The sequence below is a fragment of the Ixodes scapularis genome, unplaced genomic scaffold (genome assembly GCF_016920785.2).
Source record: "Ixodes scapularis isolate PalLabHiFi unplaced genomic scaffold, ASM1692078v2 PGA_scaffold4__175_contigs__length_147842914, whole genome shotgun sequence".
Taxonomy (NCBI): Eukaryota; Metazoa; Arthropoda; class Arachnida; order Ixodida; family Ixodidae; genus Ixodes; species Ixodes scapularis.
In genome coordinates this window covers 103,956,707-103,977,710 of record NW_024609879.1, presented here as the reverse complement: position 1 = coordinate 103,977,710, position 21,004 = coordinate 103,956,707, and the positions used below count along the sequence as shown (strand labels likewise).

Sequence of the window (21,004 nt, the reverse complement as noted above, 5' to 3'; positions counted from 1 at the left end):
ACCAGCAAACTGATTTTCGAACGGCGCTTATGCGCGCTGCCAGAAGAAAGATGGGTGCGCCAAGTGTTCAAGTACATCCACCTACGAGGCATAAACACCTGGTGGGAAAAAAGGGTATGACAGCTGACGGAGCGGTATGAGGTATTACGAGTGCTGCTATGCAAAATTGCAACATCAGGGATGACCAAACAAGTCCGTGAACGTGTAGCAGAGACCGAAACCTACAGATAAGTTGCCGCGGCCTGCACACATACGTCTCTTGCCATCTACAGTGCAGAAAAAGGGACCACAGAACATGGGGATTTCTTTGACAACTTGCAAGGTGACGGCCTGCTGTGCGGAGCGGAGTGCTATGGACACACCACCTCAGGGCTGAGTACACGGCAGGGCTGGACACTACGTGTCAGCTATGCCGCCACCAAGAGGAAATAGCGCTTCATGTTGTAATGGAGTGCTACGAGCTGAGGCCACTAGTGCCACCTAGTATGACGGACTATGCCTTCGCACTGGGGCTGAGATTTGAATCCGGCACAAGAGGAACCAATGACATGCGGTTGCGACACACCAACCGTGCTGACGCCGATGACTGGTAGACAGTGTAATACAGGTCACAATACTCATGCCCTCAAAGCAGTGGAAACCACGGAACATAGGTTAGAGGATTGGAAGGAAAAAACAGTGAGAAGGGAGGGTTATCACGGCAATCGTGTTTAAACTTATCAGAAAGCTTTTTTTTTTTAATTAGGTGTTTTTGTGTGTGTGTGCGTTTTTTTTTATGTTACACCGATTGTGTCAGTTTTGTCTTTGTCCTCCTGGCAGCGCAGTTTAAAATCAATAGTGACATCACGGTTCAAGTAAGCGTTGTGTTTGTTTGTTTGTTTTTTAATTCCCGCGAGGTCATGGGGCAGTGATGTCATGACCCTACCGACCAATCAGGATTTTCGCGTCACGCCACCTACGCCGGCTTTTCTGCGACACGTGCTCCTTAACGCTGTCGCGTTAAAGTACGCTTCAAATCTCGGAAGTACGGTGCCATACCTTGCTACGGATGTAGTTGATCATCTTGATGAACGAGAAACAGTCCAAGCCAAGTTTGGCGACCAAGGACGAAATGCAGAAGTCGTGGTCCTCTGAACAGTGTTTGAAAACCAACTCCGGAGACTTGCAGAGCTTCGAGCAGAAAAGGCAGAGCGTTTCGGCAGACTCCGCCTCCATTTCTTCGGCAGAATCCCAGTCAGAGCCGTCGTCACGGTGTGAAGAACTACTGGCCATGACTAGCTGACACGAGCACGCCGGTTTGAAATTTCTGTGACAACACTTAAAACAAACACATATTTCAAGATCGCAATATCTAAAAGATATCAGAGTTCAAGAGTGTTGACCTTCGGCTTGATTTACGTAAATTCCAAGCGCACAGAAGAGCGTGACAAAACTCCAAGATGGCTTACGAATAAAAGTACAGTGTTCTAACCTAAGTCACGTTGTCAAGGCGCCATGTTTGAAGTTTTCAACCCCAATGGACGGCAACAAAGCATTTTGAGCAGCCAACAGAATCCAGTTTAAACTACATCGTCGTGGGCATAGAGGTCGTGGGCGTTTTTTTGCCTCTGGTTTTGCCGTTCTGCTCATCTTTCCTTTTAAGTCTAGGTTTCTTTAATCGGATTGTTATAAATTAAATTATTTTCCACACTTTATTTTTTTCGTCATCTGAATCGGCTTCGAAGTTCGAATAATTCGGATACGAAAACGGATTCAAAACTCGCAGCAATGAGTCAAGCCGCATCGGCCTCGACGTCATCACCATCTTCCACGTCAGTTTGCTGCCGTGCGTTGCGTCTGGTGCAAAAGTACAGTAAACATGGATTTGTTCCTCCCATTAATCGCCCTTCTAACGTTATCCCTGAGTGCGGTGGAGAGCATACGATTCACAGTCAAGCCCAACAGCAAGCGATGTCTAAAAGAAGAGGTGATGAAAGGAGTCCTCGTCTCTGGAGAGTACGATCTCTCTGATACACCCGGTCACAAAACTGACATCACTGTGAGTATTCCTCGTCATTTTTAACTCATCGACCCCACTCTGGTCGCGTAGCACGACCCCACCTTGCCTTCACCTCGCCTTGAAGCGAATTTAAGCTTTGGGGCTTCTTCCAGAGCCACGCTAGTTGGTCCGGCATGGACAGCTGCTAACCACGTTGGCCAGTGTTGCTGACCTTTTGCAAAGCCGGTCAATGGGACCAATGAGGCGAAAGCTGCAAATGAAATGGTTGTGGCCTCGGCTTGAAATCGGCGGGATCTATGCTTCTTTAAGTCTTTCTCTATCAAGTAAAGTGTTTGAGGTGTCTACGTGTTCCTGTTGTCCCCCGAGTAATCCCAGGCTTGGGTAGCCTTTACCACGTTTAAACCCCACCACCTCACTTGCATCCCTACATTTTTACTCCTGGGGGTATGTTTCTTTGCCCACGCTGTTTGTGCTCAGTCCATATGAATTTGAGTTGTAACTATACGGCTTGCTTGGTGAGTCATTTCTTACACTGGATGTATGTTAAGCTGGGATGTGCCCTTACAATGTTTATTTGAAGTAATACTACGAGCAATGAGCGGTAATATCTTCACACGTACTAGGTAACACCAAGTGCTCGTCATCGTCATAGTACTCATCCGAATTGATATTGCTGGGTTGACATTGTTTGGCCTGTCAGGTGATTGACCATTCTATGACGAAAATAATCCCCGGAGAAGGGGGACGAAGGACAAACACAAATCTCTAAACACAGCTAGTTGACTTGTGTGCGACCGAAAAAATCCACCTGCACCTGGTATCGAACCAATGGATCGCTCTACCAACTGAGCTAAAGAAGTTAGATGTCTGTAGAGCTGATGGGTTTTATCAGCTGCCACCAAGGTTGAACGGCCATATTGATAAGGTTACAGTGATAATACATTCAATTTAAAGGTGCAAGCGAGCTGTACAAAAATGATGAAAACAATTCTCCAGGGATTATTTTCGTCATTCTTGTCCAGCTCGCTTGCACCTTTGCATTAATTGCTTTATCTTCATGACCATTCTACCACTTGTGACCTTCAACTGTGCTGGCAGATTCCGAGTTTCAGCGCCCAGGAGGATGACATTTTTGTATGTAGGTAGTAGATTTTACAGTAGGCAGTAGATTCTGTTATCTTACCGGTGGGGACAGTTTTTGGTGGCCTGGCACATAGAGGCCAATGCACTGTTTACGAATAAGCCCTCGTTTGCCCACATGACATGGGGGCACTGCGCATGAGCAGAAATCAGATTTCTATGTAGTAGAGCGTCTGCGCACGCTCCATGTCAACAGGAGCGCAATTGCAGCGACGCTAAGTTGGGGCCTCATGTCGGTCGTTATGCCCATCAACAGAGATTTGGTAGAATATATAAAAAATAAAAAAAAAAATAAAGAAACTTAAATTCCACTGTAAACTTTCAAATATAAAAGCAAAACTTTTTTTTTTCTTTTCTGTCTTTTGGAGTGCTTTCTGCCATCACACTATGTCGCAACTGGCCAGTGTGGCGGCCAGTCATGACACTAAGCACAATATACTGAACGGCACGACTGCGATGAACATTGGCGGCAGGAACCGGCAACAAAACGTGATCATTGGTTCTGGCCACAAGTTGAGAAGTGTAGCGCTGCTCGCTTTACCTCTAGGCTTTCCGTAACAGCTATTGGATAGAGGAAAAGAATTAACCTACGCATTATGAGCATTTAGTAAATAGTATTTAGCAAAAGTGAAAAACTCCTTTTATAGTTTAATGGGAGTGACCATAAACAAATGTGCTCGCCGAAAGATTTTTTTTTAACCGAACAGGCGTGAAATGTTTAACACCTATTGTTCAATTTATTGCTCTCACATTTGTACTTCAGTTAATGCAAATGAGATGATAACAATCTCCTCCCCCTCTTTTTGCAATAGCTGCCTAGCACAGTTGCATCAAAAGTAAGGATGTTATGCCGTTTTGCATAACATGCCTCCAAACATTTTGGAAGTACGGCTTTTAGAGTACAGCTAAAACATCCTAAAAAATAGCTAACCGACTAGCATCAGCTCGCTCCCGAGAAACCAAATGTCAATTAACATCGCCAAATTTTAAGGGGGAAAAAATTGGCCGACCTTGACATTCCATCGCACATACTAAACTCAATGGCATTTTTAGCGAGCAGCACTTTATCTCCGAATTTAGCGGAAATATTTCCCCACTAGATTTTGCAGAAAATCATGCTGTCACGTCACATGACGCTGCGACGTCTAGCAACACTGCCGTCACTCACTCGACACCGTCATAATTCCTAAATTTAGCGGGCAAATTTAGCCGGCTTCATGCGACACCGTAACATCACGCGACCACATCACATGGTCTCAGGTCACGTGGCATCAGTTTTCCCATAGGAAAGACATTCCGGTGTCACGCAGTGGAACTAATACGAGCGAGCAAGGCTCATGGAAGGTTCCCACGCAAAGTCACCACCTTTCGAAAACGCGGAGGGTCGGGAGCAGACGTGTGAAAGTCTGAGCGTTTTTTTCCCTCGCAGGTGAAAGACACGAGCGGACACATCCTGTACACCAAGGAGGGCATCACCAAGGGCAAGTTTGCCTTTACGACGGATGCGTACGACGTGTTTGAGGTGTGCTTCATCACCAAGCTGCCCAGCGAGATGAAGGGCATGGATCGGGAGGTCATGCTCCTGCTCAAGCACGGCGTCGAAGCCAAGAACTACGACGGCCTTGCCGAGGTTGGCAAGCTCAAGCCTCTCGAGGTATGTCCTCTTCTCGCATCTTGTATCTAAGCAAATAGAAATCTTTTATAGTGCAGTACTTAGGCGCCCGTTTCCGGGTTGAGAGGCGCCACCGTAGCTGCGCGTTGCATTATGGGACATTTCCCCGCTAAAGTTAGCTAGGATATTGTTCCACTAAACTGAGCGGAAAATGTTTTCCATTAAGTTTAGCAGAAAATTTTCCCCGCAAACAATAAATGCTACCACTAAATTTAGCAGAAAATTTTTCCCGCAAAAAATAAATGCTACCACTAAATTTAGCAGAAAACTTTCCCGCTAAATTTAACAGACCTTGCTAAATTTAGGAAATAAATTTCCCCGCTTCATTTAGTGGGAAATTTTTTGCTAAATGGTAGGAGAGGGGGAGGAGGTGCATACCCTCCCCTCTTTCTCCTCAAGAGCTGCACTCTAATTTGGCATTGCAGAGAATTGTAAACGTCTTTCATTTTTTAGGTAGACGTACGTTTAAGGCTGGTTCACACACTTGCGACCATTTACGACCAAGTGGCTATAGACATATTGGGATCTCTTACGACAAAAACTGGTGCCAGTAATCAGGTGGCCATGGAACAGTTAGCACTTTCGTATATTTGCTTCTTTTTCACGCGTTATTCTTTGTTCCTTGGCTCAAAGAACTTTGATTAAAGTTATAAATAACCATTTCTCGTATATGGTACATACATTTGACCTCGCAAATTCCGCAAAGCCTTCACCCTGGTGAAATACAGTTCCAGGGTCACCTCATGGATGGCACCGGCGTGCTCTCCCGTCGTAAGAGATTTTGAGAAGGCGGTCCTAAGAAAGCGCAAGTTTACAAACAGGTTTTTAGACTCGGTCTCGGTGAATCTTTAGCGCAGTAATTTGCGTGCAATTGCAGCGCGGGACGTTAGAAGGACCCGTTTGGTGCGTCCTTACAGTGCGAAACGACCGGAAGCCGCATGAAGGCGCCAAGAAAAATGGCATCAGTCAAAGCAATATGTTTTTTTTGCAGTTGTTTTCGGCGTCGCTATTGTTTCGCCACTTTTGAATCTCCTAAAAAATGGGATTCATGTGTGGTAGGTTTTAGAAAGTGTCAGTTTTGAGAGAAGGACACACTTGATTCCATCTCTGTTTTCTTAAAAGGTTGTTAAAAAAAGCGCTTCTTTGAAGCGTGTGGACACAGCTACGTCCAAGTTGTTACCGAGATTTTAACGACTTGGAGGTCTGCCCCACAGAAGGGAGAAACCGACAACAGTCGTCTGACAAGGAGTCGCGTACAACACGAGAACGCACCGGCACCGTCTACCGGGCAGCCGTGGAATACTTTCAGTCTGCGTGTACATTTTTATAATTGTTTTGCACATTTTATTTTTCACCGCACTAAATAATTCTGGCAATGTTACGAGCGACCATTCCTCATCGATGGTGCATAGATTTGATCTTGCAAGTACGGCAAGACCTTCCGTCTAATTAAACGCAGATCTTAAGTGTTCCAGGGCATTTGAGAGGCGGCGCCAGCGTGGTCTCCGTCGCGAGCAATAGCGAGGGATTGCAATGCGCCCGAGCACGCTCAAACACAAATATTTGAACTAGCTTTTATTGGTTCATGCATGCAGCTCACTTCAGTCACCTTGCATTAATTGGCCTCAAGTTCCGGCGCATCCTTTTTAATGCAGAATGCGTTATACGGCCGGCACCTAACCATTTATGTTCCTAAATCGGGGACGGAAGTCGATAAGCCGACCGCCAGCTGAACGCCGACGAGGCGCTCGTCTCCTCGCCGACTGCACACTAGTGTTAGTCGAACGTCTTCTTCCAGTGCGTCTGAGTTACTCCCGGATGGGGGGGCATCATGTGTTGAGACATACGGCGGTGTTGCACTTTGTGAAACGAGTGCGTTCTGTGCTTCTCCAGGAAAAAACGTGAGAGCGACGGGAAAGTGGAAAAAAGAAGCGGACGTTACGCTAGACGTGCCCAGTGGGCACGTCTAGCGTAACGTCCGCTTCTTTTTTATACCCTACCCGGACGCTTCGCGTCAAACTACCCGGACGCATCGCGGCAAAGTGGGCACTGCCCACTTTGCCGCGATGCGTCCGGGTAGTTTGAGTGTTTGGTTGCCTTTTGCTGCGAGCTGCCACTTGGGCTCTGCTCGGTGCTGCTGCGTTCCAGTTGCACCGTTTTTTTCGCGTCCATCTACTGTGCCTCTCGCTCCAATGGGCTCCAAGAAAGTCCTACATTAACAAGTCCGATTCTGCGTTACCACTTTGCTTGCTACGCTCAAACCGCAAAGGGAGGGACCGTTAGTAGGAGCCTTTCAAGGGAATTTCATGCGGAGCTGGAGTACTTACAAAAAGCAACGAGTGCTTGCCGGAGGCCAGGCGTTCCAAAGAGACGTCGTTTTCATTTGACGGCAGCTGTAACCAAAATCCCAGACAAACTTTCCAAGGTCGTCTAAGAACTTCCCAAGGTCGTCTAAGAACTTCCCAAGGTCTAGTCACACGCCGTGCGGCTAGACCTTGAGAAGTTCTTAGCTGGTCCGAATAATTCTACTTTCATCACGGCGCGCCAAGGAGGCTCTTCGTAGACTGAGCACGGATCGGACCTGGTAGCGGAATGGAGAGCAGAAGCAAAAATGTGAAAATCCTTGCACCCACTCTCGGGAGGACGCGCAGAGACGACAATGCCACGCCGATGGCAAATTACGCAAACACCGAGACCGCTGCGACGTGCAATGGCAAAAATATGTTTTCCTGGGTGCAGATGAAGCTGCAGCAGCTGGAAGACCTGAGTGAGGCGGTGGTGAAAGACTTTGCCTACATGCGGCAACGGGAAGAGGAGATGCGGGACACGAACGAGTCGACCAACTCGCGGGTGCTCTACTTTTCCATCTTCTCCATGTGCTGCCTCCTGGGGCTGGCCACCTGGCAGGTGCTCTACCTCCGGCGCTTCTTCAAGGCCAAGAAGCTCATCGAGTAACTCCCCAGCCGCTCTAGTTTTTCCCCTGCCGCTTCCCTCACACTGCCTTGCCTTTTTCTCCCCAACCCTTGCTTGTTTTTTCTCTCGGGCCAAAAAAATGTTTCAGCTTCCCTGATTCTTCCCTCCAAGACCCTTTCCACCCCCGTTTAACCTCAAGACCACTTCCCAGACATTATTTGCACTTCCTTTGTTTTTCCCAGGCAGTTTTTCCCTTATCAAGATTTTCTCTCATCTCAAGTTTCCCCGAATCCCTATTACACGGAAGCCGTTTGTTTTTCGCTTTTTGTTAAATTTTCCTTTCCCTCACTATTTTTTTCTTTTACCAGCATAGATTCTTCTATGCTTTCCCCATTTTGTCTGTTGGAAGATCCCTAAATGTTTTGGTCTTTTTATTTTAGTGCTTGGAGCTTCCCTTTCTTGCTTCTGTAATTCCCCTAAAATAAGGAGACTGGTTTTGACAGTGCTATCACTTTCTTTCTATTGCTTTCGTTTTGGGGGACTCTTTTTCCCCTTATGACGTGACCCACGATGCTCTCCTATTGGCTGCCTGGACACATGCACAAAAACTTGTCTAAAAAAAGTATTCTGGTCGTGTTTTGGATAATTCTAGGAACGGGTGCTGCTTTTTTAGCATTGTGGGGAAAGTTGCAGTCGTTGCCACAGATGACTTTGCCATCGATCAGCATTTCTGAGAACTGTCCATTTTGAAATGCAGATCTAGTTTACACATATACGGAGGAGCTACAGACTTATGTCCAAGTAAGTTGAATTCTGAAAGGGGCCCTTTTTTTGTAATTTCACCGGGTTTATTGGGAGGCTGGAGTCGCAATAACTGAAGCTTGTCACCGCAAGCTCATGTCAAATCAAGAGTTTGCAACGGTAGATCACACGATCGCTGGACGGAGTAGGGCATAGTACCTTTCTCGGAGCCTACAAATACATGGCAGTTGTTTTTATTGCGCATGGATCAATGGCGTCGTTCTTTTAACGAAAAATCTGTCTAGTGCAAGTGTCAACATACGTCTGTGCACCGCACATTTATCTATCTTGGAAATGGTGGCTTTTCTAGTTCTCGATTGTCGTTGCGAACTCCGCCTGGAATCTGCGCCTGTTCAGAATCGTCTATCTGAGAAGCGTCGCAAATTGTACAGAAGGTTGTGTGTTTTTGATTGTCTCAATATTTTCGAGTAATAAAAAAAAGTTTTCTCCAGACCCCTGCAGCCTCAGCGCGACTGGGCTGAATGTTTTGCGTGCATACAAGAAATTTGGTCGACAGCTTCGTTTGTATTAATGAAAAGTCACCAGCTTAGTATCGTCGAGCGATGCGCATACATGTCTGAAACTCGTTGGGTTAATTTAAGTTCTTCCTAATGTATATACCGTAAAATACCACAGAAGCACCCACTTCAATCTGAGCACCTAGTATTCACATTTCCCAAACTTGGGTGTCTAGATTAGCCCAGTTTTCAGTGAAAATGTGGTGGGCACACACCCGGTATTATACGGTAATCTGAAATGCTTTATCTCTGCCAGGAATTTGTGTTCATTATCATGTCTGGTAAAATTTTTACGTGTCTGGTGCTGCAAAGACTTGTTTGGTCTGGCAATGCTGCCACGAATGCTGTTACTATGAGCTTGTCACTTCAGCTTTGTGCCTGAAGGAAGGCTGGTCAGTGCAGAACATTGTTCTGTGCCTCCAAAGACATCCAAAATATGCTAACAAAGGTATGTATTAATTTTGATAAACCATCCGTGCAGGATTCCTTGCCAGATGTATATTGCATATGTTATACAACTCACTTTTGGCAAGAAACCTCAAGGAACCACACTGGCAGGCAATCTTCCTCATTTTCTACACAAACTGGTGCATCCCAAGCAAAAAAGCGCCGAAAAAATACAGGGACACAGACGAAGGGAAACAGGACAAGGCGCACTCTCAACTGATGTTTATTGAAAAATTCACACGTTATATAGCCACACACACACACACACACAAAAAAAAAAGAATCATTTCTTTTCTATCTACTCAGCCCGCGTTTCAAAAATTCAAACTCATTTGTAGATAAGGATACCGACGTGTCACTTATACAATTCTTGTCTCTGGTCCTAATTGCATACGCCTCGTGTAATTCCCGCGACACTTTATCTTTGTATCTAGCCAAAATCTTGGTGTCATTGAAGGCCGGGGTGCAAGAGCATCTATTGCAATGAATTGCAAGGTGCCCCGAAGGCGTCGTTCTTGTAGAGGCAGCGTGCTCTCGGGTGCGATCATTAACGCACCTGCCCGTCTGGCCCACGTATGTCATCCCACACGTCATGGGGATTTCATACTATCGGGGTTGCTAAAGAGCGTGAAGTCGAGCAAGAAATTGAACCTCGACATATTCTTTACTGCTAAAACACATAAGCCTGAAGTTCCCTTTAGGGCCATTGTTACAGAAAGAGGCGCTTGGCAGTTTCACATGGGTAATTTCGTGCGCAAACATTTGTGCGCGCTTGAGTTGCATGATCCGTTCATAGTGCGAAATTCAGAATGTGTCATTGAATTTTTGAGGCAAGGGGGCCAGTGCATGCGCAGTGGGTTTTCCATCAACGTCGAGGATTTATTTTACTCGATTCCTCATGAACCCCTATTCTCGGCGGTGAGACAATGCATAGACCAGAACGGAGTTGTCGCTTTCCAGAATTCTTTGGGCATCAGTGTTGATAGCTTTCTTGAGCTCCTGGTTTTTTACTTAAAACATACGTTTGCGTCATTCGAGGGAACCCTTTATGTGCAAAGAAAAGGCGTTTGCATCGGGTCCAGTGTTGCACCTGTTTTGTGTGACATTTTTCTAGGCAGCTGTGGAAAAAACATCGCTTTGAACATTTCGAACGATGACAATGTGAAGATCTTCAGATACGTCGACGATTTCCTCAACCTTAGCCGCTCGGCGGGGCCCCCTTGCAGTGAAGTCTCTCAGTTGCTAGACGTGTTTAAATTGTGTTGCTCCGGTTTGACATTCACGCATGAGTTACAAAAAGAAAGCAAACTGCAATTCTTGGACCTCGAGCTGTCGTTTTTTGGGGACCATGTTTGTTGGAAGTACGCGCCTCGAACTAGGAAGGGCATCCTTCCTTTTGATTCCGCCCACTCGAAGGTAGTGAAAAGGGGCATAGCCAGTTCGTGCCTGGGGGCTTCTCTCAGAAAGTCATGTTTGCACAGTGCGCAAGGCAGCTTCGAGGGTCAGATAGAACGCCTGCAGAGGCTTGGTTTTCCGTTGAGAGCTTTGGTTGAAGTGGCAGAAAGCTTAATCAAAAAGATTAAAGGTAATCGGAAATCAAACAGCGATAGACCGACCACGAGGCCTGTTGTCATTCCATATATGCACAATGTAACGCACAATCTGAAAAAGGTAGCCCAGCGCTACAATGTACCGGTAGCTTTTTCAGCACCCAATAAGATGGCGCGACTTTGTCGCCAGATCAATTCACCACAGCCATCTTCAGATCCCTGCACTACCAAACATTGAAATAAGTATGTTGAATGTGCCACTGGCGTCGTCTATGAAATCCCCATGACGTGTGGGATGACATACGTGGGCCAGACGGGCAGGTGCGTTAATGATCGCACCCGAGAGCACGCTGCCTCTACAAGAACGACGCCTTCGGGGCACCTTGCAATTCATTGCAATAGATGCTCTTGCACCCCGGCCTTCAATGACACCAAGATTTTGGCTAGATACAAAGATAAAGTGTCGCGGGAATTACACGAGGCGTATGCAATTAGGACCAGAGACAAGAATTGTATAAGTGACACGTCGGTATCCTTATCTACAAATGAGTTTGAATTTTTGAAACGCGGGCTGAGTAGATAGAAAAGAAATGATTCTTTTTTTTTTTTTTTGTGTGTGTGTGTGTGGCTATATAACGTGTGAATTTTTCAATAAACATCAGTTGAGAGTGCGCCTTGTCCTGTTTCCCTTCGTCTGTGTCCCTGTATTTTTTCGGCGCTTTTTTGCTTGCAATGAACCAACTGGCCCAAATCTCCACTTTGGTGCATCCCACCTCAATTTAAACATCCTCCCATTGCAATCAACTCAGAATCATTGTGGAGCATTCCCCATACCGAATTGGGTCAGCAGGCACTAAGCAATTGTGCGGGAAGTCTATGAGCGTCGTCTCGGCAGTCATGTCTCAGTACCTCCAAGATAAACCTAAAGTGGTTAAGTACAGTAAGCGGAATCCAAAACAGAAAAACCAACAAGTAGGTCATTGAATTCAAATTTTTATGCGCATCAGATGGAGACAGGCTTCACACCTACAGATACGTATACACAACAAAAACGCCATTGCATCTAGACCGATAACATGAAAAGTAGAAGAGAAACGACCTTCACAAAATTAGCAAAAATCTCTTAATTTCTTTTTGGAAATTCCAGCTCTTAACGGCAACATTAAAAAAAAAATAATAATTTATCCTGGGAACTACATAATGTGTACCACACAAGCCCCACAAAAGACTGCACTATCTACACGTTTGTCCATAGGTCAGACAGACCAACAGGTTTGTATTTGAATACATATCTTAATGCACACCAGACAGATGCAACTCCCTTGCCTACATATACATGAAAACAGAACTACCACATTAAGAGTTTAGCACGAAATAGTGACAAAAAATTAAAAAACATTAGAAAAAATATTTTTTTTGTCTTTTCTTCGGATTTCAGCACATAACTGCAGTATTCTAACAAAGAACAATATATTCCACACAAACTCCGCAAGACTCCCGGGACTATCTACACGAGTGCCTGCAGATCCAGGGGGACTATTCCGCCCAGCGTACTGAACATTATGTCTAGTGTGCTGGGCCATAGATTCCAGCCAGCATATTGAACCACAAATGTTTAGCCAGCATACCGAACAGGAACTCGAGCTAGCGTACTGAACCGTAACCTCTGGCCATTGTACAGGTCCGTAAATTCCGACCAGCATACTGGTCTGTAAATGCTGGCCAGTTTACTGAACTGTGAACTCCAGCCAGCATACAAACCATAAATTCCGGCCAGCAGGCTGAACCGTAAATTCCGACCAGTGTACTGGGTCACGATTTCTGGTCGGCACACTGGTGCGTAATTTCTGGTTAGCATAGGGCCATGAATTCCAGCCAGCACGCAGAACTGTAAATTCCAATCGGCATACTAGGCCGTAATTGCTGGTCAGCATACAAGGCCATAAATTATGACCAGCATACTGGGCCGTAAACACCGTCCAGCCTACTGGGCCGAACGGCGGGGCAATAGCCCACCTAGTCCATGAACTTGCGGTTGGGGTTCCTGCCGAAGAGGGCCGTCCTGATCTGCGGCAGAAGCTGGAGGGCGATCATGTCCAGCCGCGACTCGAGCGTATTGCAGACACGAATCTTGCCCCGCCTGGACAGCATCTCGACTCCGCCGCAGCTGCTCGACGCCAGGCTGGGCTCCACGCTGAGCTTGACCTTTCGGCCAGTGGCCTCCTTGAACTTGGCACTCAGCGTGTCCAAGTTCAGTAGCCCAGCGTCTTGCGGTCGGCAGTGGACGATTACCTGCATGGTGACGGACCGTGCCTCAGTCCAGCAACCGAGCACGGTCATCCGGACACCGGCTAGGCCAGGTGACAAAAGCTACCACCTGATGCAAAGGATGTAACCAATACCATGCATTTGTGTATGCACGTGTGTATGTATGTACATACAGATGACTACATGTACAGGGTTGTTCCAACTAACTAGACCATGGGTTAAAAATATTTTGGTGCATTTTAAGAGAAAACCAAAGGAATAAGTTTGTTCATTGTTTGGAGCAAGTGAGGCTATTTTTTGTATGTTGCCCAATAAAATAGTTAAGATTAATTCTTTATATATTCTATTCAGAGCAAAAGTTCCAATCATAAAGTTTACAGTGTCCTCCAAGATATCTAATTCAATGTTTTTTTGTTTGTTTTTTCGAGAAGCCTTAAACGCTAATCGTTCATCCGTGCTTTCAAAGAAGCCTGCAAATTGTTAAAAATATCTTGTGACTTCGCACTTGCGTGCCTTGTAGCGCTCTCAACCGAGGCTCGAACAAACTAGACCCGCATGCTGGACAGTTGACAGATTTGCGCTATGCAGAGAGCAAGTCGTCTGCTTCTTGATGGTGGAACAATGCCAAGCTTTGATGGAAAGGATAGTGGGTAGACCTCAATGCTAGATGCTTTGAGGTCTGCCCACTATTTTCTTAATCATACTAAGAGTTCAGCGTTCCGATATCATTGCAGCCCCTATGTAAGAAGCAGACGAACTTGCACTCCACATGCTTTCTCTCACCCTAAGTCCGAGCGCGGCCAATGTTACGAGCTGGAGGGCCAATCAAAAAGCCCAACTTCGTGGCATGCTCTCTGTGCTCGATAAGTTGAGCAAGCAGAGGAGCACGCACAAATATACAGCAAACACCGCCTGGTCCTATCGACTACAGAGAGTACACCACAACGTTTTGCCTTTTTCGCCGTTCGATTGGCCCTTCGGTCCGCAACATTAGCCGCACTCACGAAACAACTCGCAATCGCGTCATCGTCGGCGCCTCTTTTTTGCTTTTGCAGCAGCAGTGCACCCGGCCATCAGGCAAGTTTAATTTGTTCGAGCCGCGTTTGAGAGCACGTGAGTGCGCAGTTGCAAGTTTTTTTCGTAATTCGGGGGCTTTTTAATTAGCCCAGAAAAACGAACCGTGTTTGAGGTTCTTCAATAAAAACCCTAAACTTTGTTTCACCTTACGTTGCACCACAAAGGAAGCTACGAGCCACCGGAGCCAATTCATAGCTTGGAGGGTGTCACAAGGCCCTTCCGGTTGAGCGAAACGATGCGGAAAGTGCCAAGTTTCGCGAGAAGCTACGAAATATGGATTGACTCACTCATAGCATCCATCGCGGTACATCGTAAAGTGAAACGGAGTATAATTGCATCTAGGGTTCAGGGTTTCCTAGACAAAATTACAAAAAATCTGGAAAACTAATACAAATTTGGTTAGTTCGAAAATGCTTTGAAATCACTATTATATTTTAAAAAAAGGGGGCATTTCGTATTACTCTTTGTAAAGTACAGGACCAACAGTCACGAAAGGCCGCTCGAGCCTCCCGTCTAACCACTGACAATTAACAAAAAGGGGAGTTTGTTGTCAAATTCTATTCCATACAACAGGTCAGTGCTGTCGCATTTCTGGGTCAAAATAGAAGCCAGTCTAACTATGGAAATGTGCAAGGCGCTTTTCAGATTTCTCGTCTAGACAATACCTGGGCCTCTGACAGAGAGGATGAGGCTTTGACAACAACGAAATCTCTATTCTGCATATTTCACATAAATAATGCCCCCAATGGGCCTATTTCCAGTAAGCTTGCGTGCAAGTGTACACTCTCCTTCAGCTTCGCTTCCCGCTGTCACCATTTTGGGGGGCACCGCCCCGCACGACCAATATAGTCGTCGGCCATCTTTGCACTTATTTTGTCTTTTCCGACAAGTCATTTTTGAGTATTGGTAGTATGGGGCATATGAAAGCGACTAAAACCGATTACAAAGGCACGATGCCAATGTGTTCCGACCGGTGGAGACATATTGGGCTGCCCTTTGTTTGCACTTCGCAAAGAATTCCCCAGACGGCACTCGTCACTCGAAAAAGGTCCATTAAAACGGCCTGGTCACACCATCTTCCCTCAGTATACAGGTGCATGCTATCGGACATGGCATGCAGTTTTACCTCCTGCTCGAGGAGCTGAAGCAGTGCCTGCAGAACCATGCTCTGCAGGAGGGCTTGGTAGCGAGCCTGGTCCCTGGTGATGTCCCCCAGGCGGCGCTTGGCTTCCTCTAGCACCGTCGCAATGTGGTCCTCGCCGGCCTTCAGCACCTTCAGCCGGGCCTGGTTCAGCATGTTGGAGCTTTGGCTGCAGGGGGGAAAGCACAGTTCAAGGCCAATGCACACTTCACATTTCCCACTGTGGTTCGCTTCATACCTTAACCAAAGATCATTAGCAAGAGGTTCTTCAGCAAGGGCAGAGCTCAAAGTCAATGCTGTGGCTCTCTTCACATCGTCCCCAAAGGTCATTTGCAAAAGGTTTTTCAGCAAGGGCACAGTTCAAAGTAGATGCTTTGCTCTTTTCACATCCTAATTAAAAATCATACGCAAAATGTTCTTCAGCAAGGCTGAAAATTATGAACTCCTTGCATTTCATCTGTCAATGAGAAAGGGAAAGAATCCCTTGTTCAAACTTTGTAGGTCAAGGTGTCCACACCGAGCGCAAAAGCAACACTCAAGCGGGCCAGTCGTCCATTTCGGTCCGTTATCCAGTGAGTGCTCAATTGTAAGTCACCTGCATCAGCTCGCTGGCCTATGGCCATTGAGAGGGTAAAAGCTGAGAAATTCCCCGCTCATCAACTGCAAGTCGATGCTGGTGCCATCATGTGACACAGATGCAAAAACTCTGAAGCTCTGGGACTCCAAGAATATGAGCTCGGCTGCACCATGTTTGTGTACTCCCAGAGTTTAGTCTTTTCTACTCTATGGTCATGTCCAAAAACGTACTCTACATCCAAGGAAAGACAAAGAAAATAAGAGGAGTCTCGTAGAGTGAGGCCTTTTGTTCCTTGGCATCTTGAGACTTTTCCACCCTTGTCTCCCGTCACCGACATTACTTTGACCGGCCCCATCAATCCCAGACAAAATAGACAGTTATACAGATCCCTAGACATTCATGGGACCTTATGATGTACACTTAGCATCAAGCCTGGCTAAAGCATAGTAGTGGTGTGCTCCAAGCTGCGCGTGAGACATCTGCCGGTGGACGCTGGGCCTCTGAGCTTGCGCCGTCGTTGTGCAGCACTGGGCAGATGCCAACGTGTGTGCTGATCCTTCTGCAAGCTCGACCAGCCACCAGAAGAGCGCTTGGCGCTTCCAGGCTGCGAGATCAAGGGGCTTGGTGCAACAGCCCATGCACCGCCGGCTCCACATTATTGAGTGTTCTTGAGAGGAACTTAGCCGCTGAACTCGCGCACTTGCTTTCGTACACGCGCAAAACCGCTCATGGTGTGCGTGGGAAGCTATGCATATTGTTTGCATGTAATGCTTCCTCACCGCTACCAATTCAAGCGATTGTTGTCTCTGCACTTTCAATAAATTGCTTTCATAATGGGAACATTATGAAAGCGATTCCACAGTAATGAACATGTGTCGGACACTAAAATTATTCCGTTGCTTAAAGCTTCCTTCCGCTTGTACAATCGGCATCAAGCTCGTAATGACGCTACCAACTGGAATATTTAATGTCTTAATGAATCTTCCAACACATTGCATGTCACAAGACGTTTGGGTTTTCATGCAAATAATTTAATTCAGCTGGCATCAATTTAGAGCAAAAATTAAAAAACAAAGTGATAAACCAAAAGTAAAAAAAAAATATTGAAAGAAAATTTTAAGTGTTTATGTTGAAATATGTGATGTGGCACGTAGACTGGGTGGCAGACAGGACCGCCTTGAGCCGCTTTCAGGCTTGTGATCCTCGACGGAAGCAAACGCGCTTGTTCAGCGTGCTAAATTTCTCTCAAAAGAATGCACGATAAAGCGGAGCAAGCGGCGCGTGGGCTGCCACACTGAGCGCCTCGATTTCGCAGCCTGGAGGCGCCGAGTGCTCCTCTGGCGGCTGGCGAAACGGTCAGCACAAACATTGCCATCTGCCGAGCGCTGCGAATGGTGGCGCGAGCTCAGAGGCACACTATCTCAGGCCCAGCGTCTGCTGGCAGATCTCGTATGCGCAGTCCAGAACATACCGATCCTTTGCTGTAGACAGGTTTGATGCCGAGTGTACAGTCTCTTGAAATATTAAAGACCCACTGGGAGGACGTAGCCAAGACGGTGGCTGGGGGTACGCTAGGGGCACTCCGGGCGATTCCATTACACCCCGAGAGGAGGACTCATTCGGGGCTCGGCCAAAGCGTAACACGCGTTGTTCAGTTTTGGCTTCGTGGCGGAGGGCACTTTGTCAGCTTCATGCCGCGGATATGTCTTCCTAATGGCACAACTGCTGTCTGAAGGAGACCGGCATGAGCAGAGGAGATTATTCAGACGCTGTTAAAGCATGAGATCCGTGCCATTATTCTAACCTATGAATGCGTTCAATGAATTTTATCTTTTAAATATAGGGGTCGGGTATAAATTTAATATTTGTTTATTTGGCAGTGCCAGTTCTGACATATTACACCAAAACCAACTGATAGAAAAGACTGAAGTCTAAGTAGACTGTTTTGAGCCTTCATGACCACATCTCTGGGGCATGTTGAGAATGATGCGCACACTTCTGCTAAACCGAAAAGAAAAACTTAAGTGTGTTCAGGTCCAGTTGAGCCCCGAGTGAGTGTCCTCCCCTCGAACCAGAATAGACTCGCTTAAAGCGTGCGCAGCACCCCCGCCCGCTGCCATCTCAGCAACATGATCTTAAAGGGCAACTCCGGTCCATACTTTCGATTTTGAGATTATGACTGTTTTTAGTGCAGTCAGCGTCCCTGAATGCCAAGGTCTAATTTTTTCTCATTATTGTGCGTAGTTTTAAAGATATCGACGCCTCAAAGTTTTGTTTGGGGCGCGGCCAACAAAACCGAAACTAGTCGCTCGAGGCCCCAGCAACACTGGAAATCAGCCGCTATGTGAACGCGACATCAGGATCGTTCTCGTTCAACAAGTATGCACGCCGAGCGGCACCTACCTCTGTTGCGCTAGCCGTCTAAAGATAGGAGGTAAGCTGATTTTGTTTTAATTCTGTATACATGGTAGTTATCCAGCATATGTAGCAAGAGTTAGTGCGTATACTCAAAAGCTAGAGACTGGAAACCCCGTGAACTCGTACAATGCCGTACTCGGCGGCCGCCGCCATGCGTCCGTTATGCTGTACTTGTCGCTTGTATACCCAAAACCTAGCGACTGGAAAACTAGTGAACTCGTTCGGTTCCGTACTCGGCGGTTGTCGCCGCGTGTGCGGTCTTTCGTACTCGTCGCTAGGCCTAAAATGTCATCTGGGCTCCGTGGATGAAGCGGCGTTGCTCTACGCCGCGCTGCCAGTGACATACAGTACTGGGGGCCCGTTTGCTTTCGCACTGCGGGTCAGTCCCAAACACGAAGCTTTGAGGCTCTCTGGCGCGGGCCGCATCACCCGAAAACAGGTGTGCTAAGCTGAACACGTCTGTTTTTCGTTTTTTTTTTTTTTTTCATTGGGCGTTTACAGCGTTTACCCACACCTTCTCCAATTTCCGATGCATTGGAAACTTGTGAAAAAGCACCTCCGTGTTGCGCGACGGGTTGTTTGAGCAGCTCACAGCGCTACAAGTTGCACTCGGCATCTTTCGAGGAACAGCTGGGCAGTCTTGGGCGCACCGAGTTGCCCACTAAAAAGAGTCTTGGAGTCCTCACAAGTAAATAAACAAAAGGCTATACCGAAGCTACATGGGCTACAGATAAAAGTAACGGCTAAACACGCCAATCAGAAGCCGAAGTAGCAGCGGTAGCGGCTCAAAGAAGCGCACTCCGCGCAATGCCCGAACCGGAGGAAAAAAAAGAGAACGATACTGATGTCACGGCCCAGTGTTGCTTTAGCGATCGGCAACCCGCTGGCCGCCTACTAAGGAGCTGCGGCTCGCATTTTTATTAACGGCATTAGTTGAGAATTCGGCGTGCCACAGACGTAATATTTTGGCTGGGGTCGTATTTTGTGTCACTACAACGATACCAGTAATTTATTTCATTTTGAGTTTTGGCCGGAGTTGCCCTTTAAGCAAAGCAAATTTTTGTGTGTATGTTAATACAGCCAGAAGTTAGTCTGCCTCAGTGGGCGTCTGGTGTCTCAGCTGTGAATGAGCAATTTAGCCAGTGCAGCAGAACCGCTAGCCTGGGGTCTTTAACGTGCATCAAACAGTAGTGATACACGACCGCACACTAGTAGGATGCTCATCTAGATCGAAACAAGCAGGGCTGGGGTTGAACCCAGGATCTCTGGGTTCTGCAGCACAAACTTTCGCTGCATGTGCTCCGAGCTGGTGTGCACTAGCCCACTCGGCCACCAATCCCCCAGACGCGCTCCCAGGGGGTCCTTCATATTGCAGGAGACTGTACCTAGTGCGTCCACAGTACCATATCTGCTGTCAGGGATGGCACAAAGTACACCCAGTGGCACTCCACCTATATCCGAGTTTTACGCCAGAGAAGGCGTGCACCACTTACATCTTGCGCTGCAGCTCAACTTGCTTCTCTCGACGGGTGTAGTAGTCGATGATCTTGAGCCTTTGCTCCGTGACCAGGCGACCCTTCTCGATGTTGAACTCTTCTTCCGCCTGCAAATTAAAATTGCAGGTGTTTTTGTGGTTTCTTATTGTCGGTTGGAAAGACATTTAAGATGTGCTACTACAATCCATTTCAAGTGGAACGCGATTGTAGCAGAAGCTACGAGAGTGAGCTCCGGCCTGAGCTCCGGCCTTTCAGCGCCCCTCGCAAGCATGCGCGCTCGAGCAATGGAAGCATCGTTCGGAGTGACACGCTCGCACATAACGTGAAACAAACTCCACAGTACCTTGGCGTCTACTTCTTCTGCCTTCTCGTTGGCTTCCTGGTCGATGAAAGCCATCATGTGCTTGATCTGGAAGCAAGAATTCCGAGGGTGGATGAAGATTACACGGAGGCATAGCTCAAGGAGCGGCAGGTGTCCGCCCGTCCGCAGCCCGCGGTGGAAGCGTCGGCGGTTCGCCAATGCCAACCTCACCTGCTTTTGGACGTCGGAGTCGCTGAGAGCCATGGCTTGTGGTGTTGTGGAACCCGAACTCGAAGAAGGAACTGTTGTTCAGCGAGAGAACTTGGGCGAACCGATTAAAAACCTAGAATTGCCGCACAGCCGTCATGTGATGTCCGCCGGGTGCCGCAAAACAGGAGGCGACCGCAGCGCCGCCCGATCAATACGTCAATACTTATTTAAAATTCTTTAAAATTTCGATGTAGTTTCTTTCGAACTGTCCTATTATCTGTATGATTTCAATATTTTGTTTTCTACAATGGGATCTGAAATAACTTAAATGTTTCCTTTGTTTCTGAATCCACCGTAACCCGAATTTCGTTTCGAGAGTTTTTGGTTTCTGGCCTTTCTCTCTCTGCGCTAGCCAAAGGAGAGGAATGCACTGAACAATCTTGTGGTGCTTAGGATAATCCATTATGGACTACAAT

General features: G+C 47.0%; 3 protein-coding genes across 3 annotated transcripts in view; 1 reads left to right on the top strand and 2 right to left on the bottom strand.

Moving 5' to 3' along the window:
- The window catches only part of LOC120839080 (protein arginine N-methyltransferase 3), a 46,212-nt gene extending 44,712 nt beyond the window's left edge, over positions 1-1,500 (bottom strand). The window contains exon 1 of the mRNA XM_040209293.2: positions 1,039-1,500. Coding sequence (XP_040065227.1) covers positions 1,039-1,272 — 234 coding nt within the window. The 5' untranslated portion in view covers positions 1,273-1,500. The remainder of the gene's footprint in view (positions 1-1,038) is intronic.
- Positions 1,501-1,564: 64 nt separating this feature from the next.
- Positions 1,565-8,978, top strand: LOC120839082 (transmembrane emp24 domain-containing protein bai). Its single transcript, XM_040209296.3, has 3 exons — positions 1,565-2,038; positions 4,569-4,793; positions 7,551-8,978. The coding sequence occupies exons 1-3, from the start codon at positions 1,859-1,861 to the stop codon at positions 7,764-7,766; spliced, it is 621 nt and encodes a 206-aa protein (XP_040065230.1). The 5' UTR covers positions 1,565-1,858; the 3' UTR covers positions 7,767-8,978.
- Positions 8,979-12,017: 3,039 nt separating this feature from the next.
- LOC120839078 (V-type proton ATPase subunit E) lies at positions 12,018-20,724 on the bottom strand. Its single transcript, XM_040209290.3, has 5 exons — positions 20,550-20,724; positions 20,361-20,426; positions 20,015-20,124; positions 15,512-15,695; positions 12,018-13,332 (listed from the first exon to the last, which is right to left on the bottom strand). The coding sequence occupies exons 1-5, from the start codon at positions 20,580-20,582 to the stop codon at positions 13,057-13,059; spliced, it is 669 nt and encodes a 222-aa protein (XP_040065224.1). The 5' UTR covers positions 20,583-20,724; the 3' UTR covers positions 12,018-13,056.
- Positions 20,725-21,004: the final 280 nt, after the last annotated feature.

Bases quoted from the DNA above. Each gene is read 5' to 3' on its own strand.
- LOC120839082 (XM_040209296.3), top strand. From the start codon at position 1,859: ATGGATTTGTTCCTCCCATTAATCGCCCTTCTAACGTTATCCCTGAGT. The intron at 2,039-4,568 runs GTGAGTATTCCT...TTTCCCTCGCAG, and splicing joins GTCACAAAACTGACATCACT to GTGAAAGACACGAGCGGACA. The intron at 4,794-7,550 runs GTATGTCCTCTT...TCCTGGGTGCAG, and splicing joins GCAAGCTCAAGCCTCTCGAG to ATGAAGCTGCAGCAGCTGGA.
- LOC120839078 (XM_040209290.3), bottom strand. From the start codon at position 20,582: ATGGCTCTCAGCGACTCCGACGTCCAAAAGCAG. The intron at 20,427-20,549 runs GTGAGGTTGGCA...TCTTGCTTCCAG, and splicing joins ACTCCGACGTCCAAAAGCAG to ATCAAGCACATGATGGCTTT. The intron at 20,125-20,360 runs GTACTGTGGAGT...TTTAATTTGCAG, and splicing joins CAGAAGAAGTAGACGCCAAG to GCGGAAGAAGAGTTCAACAT.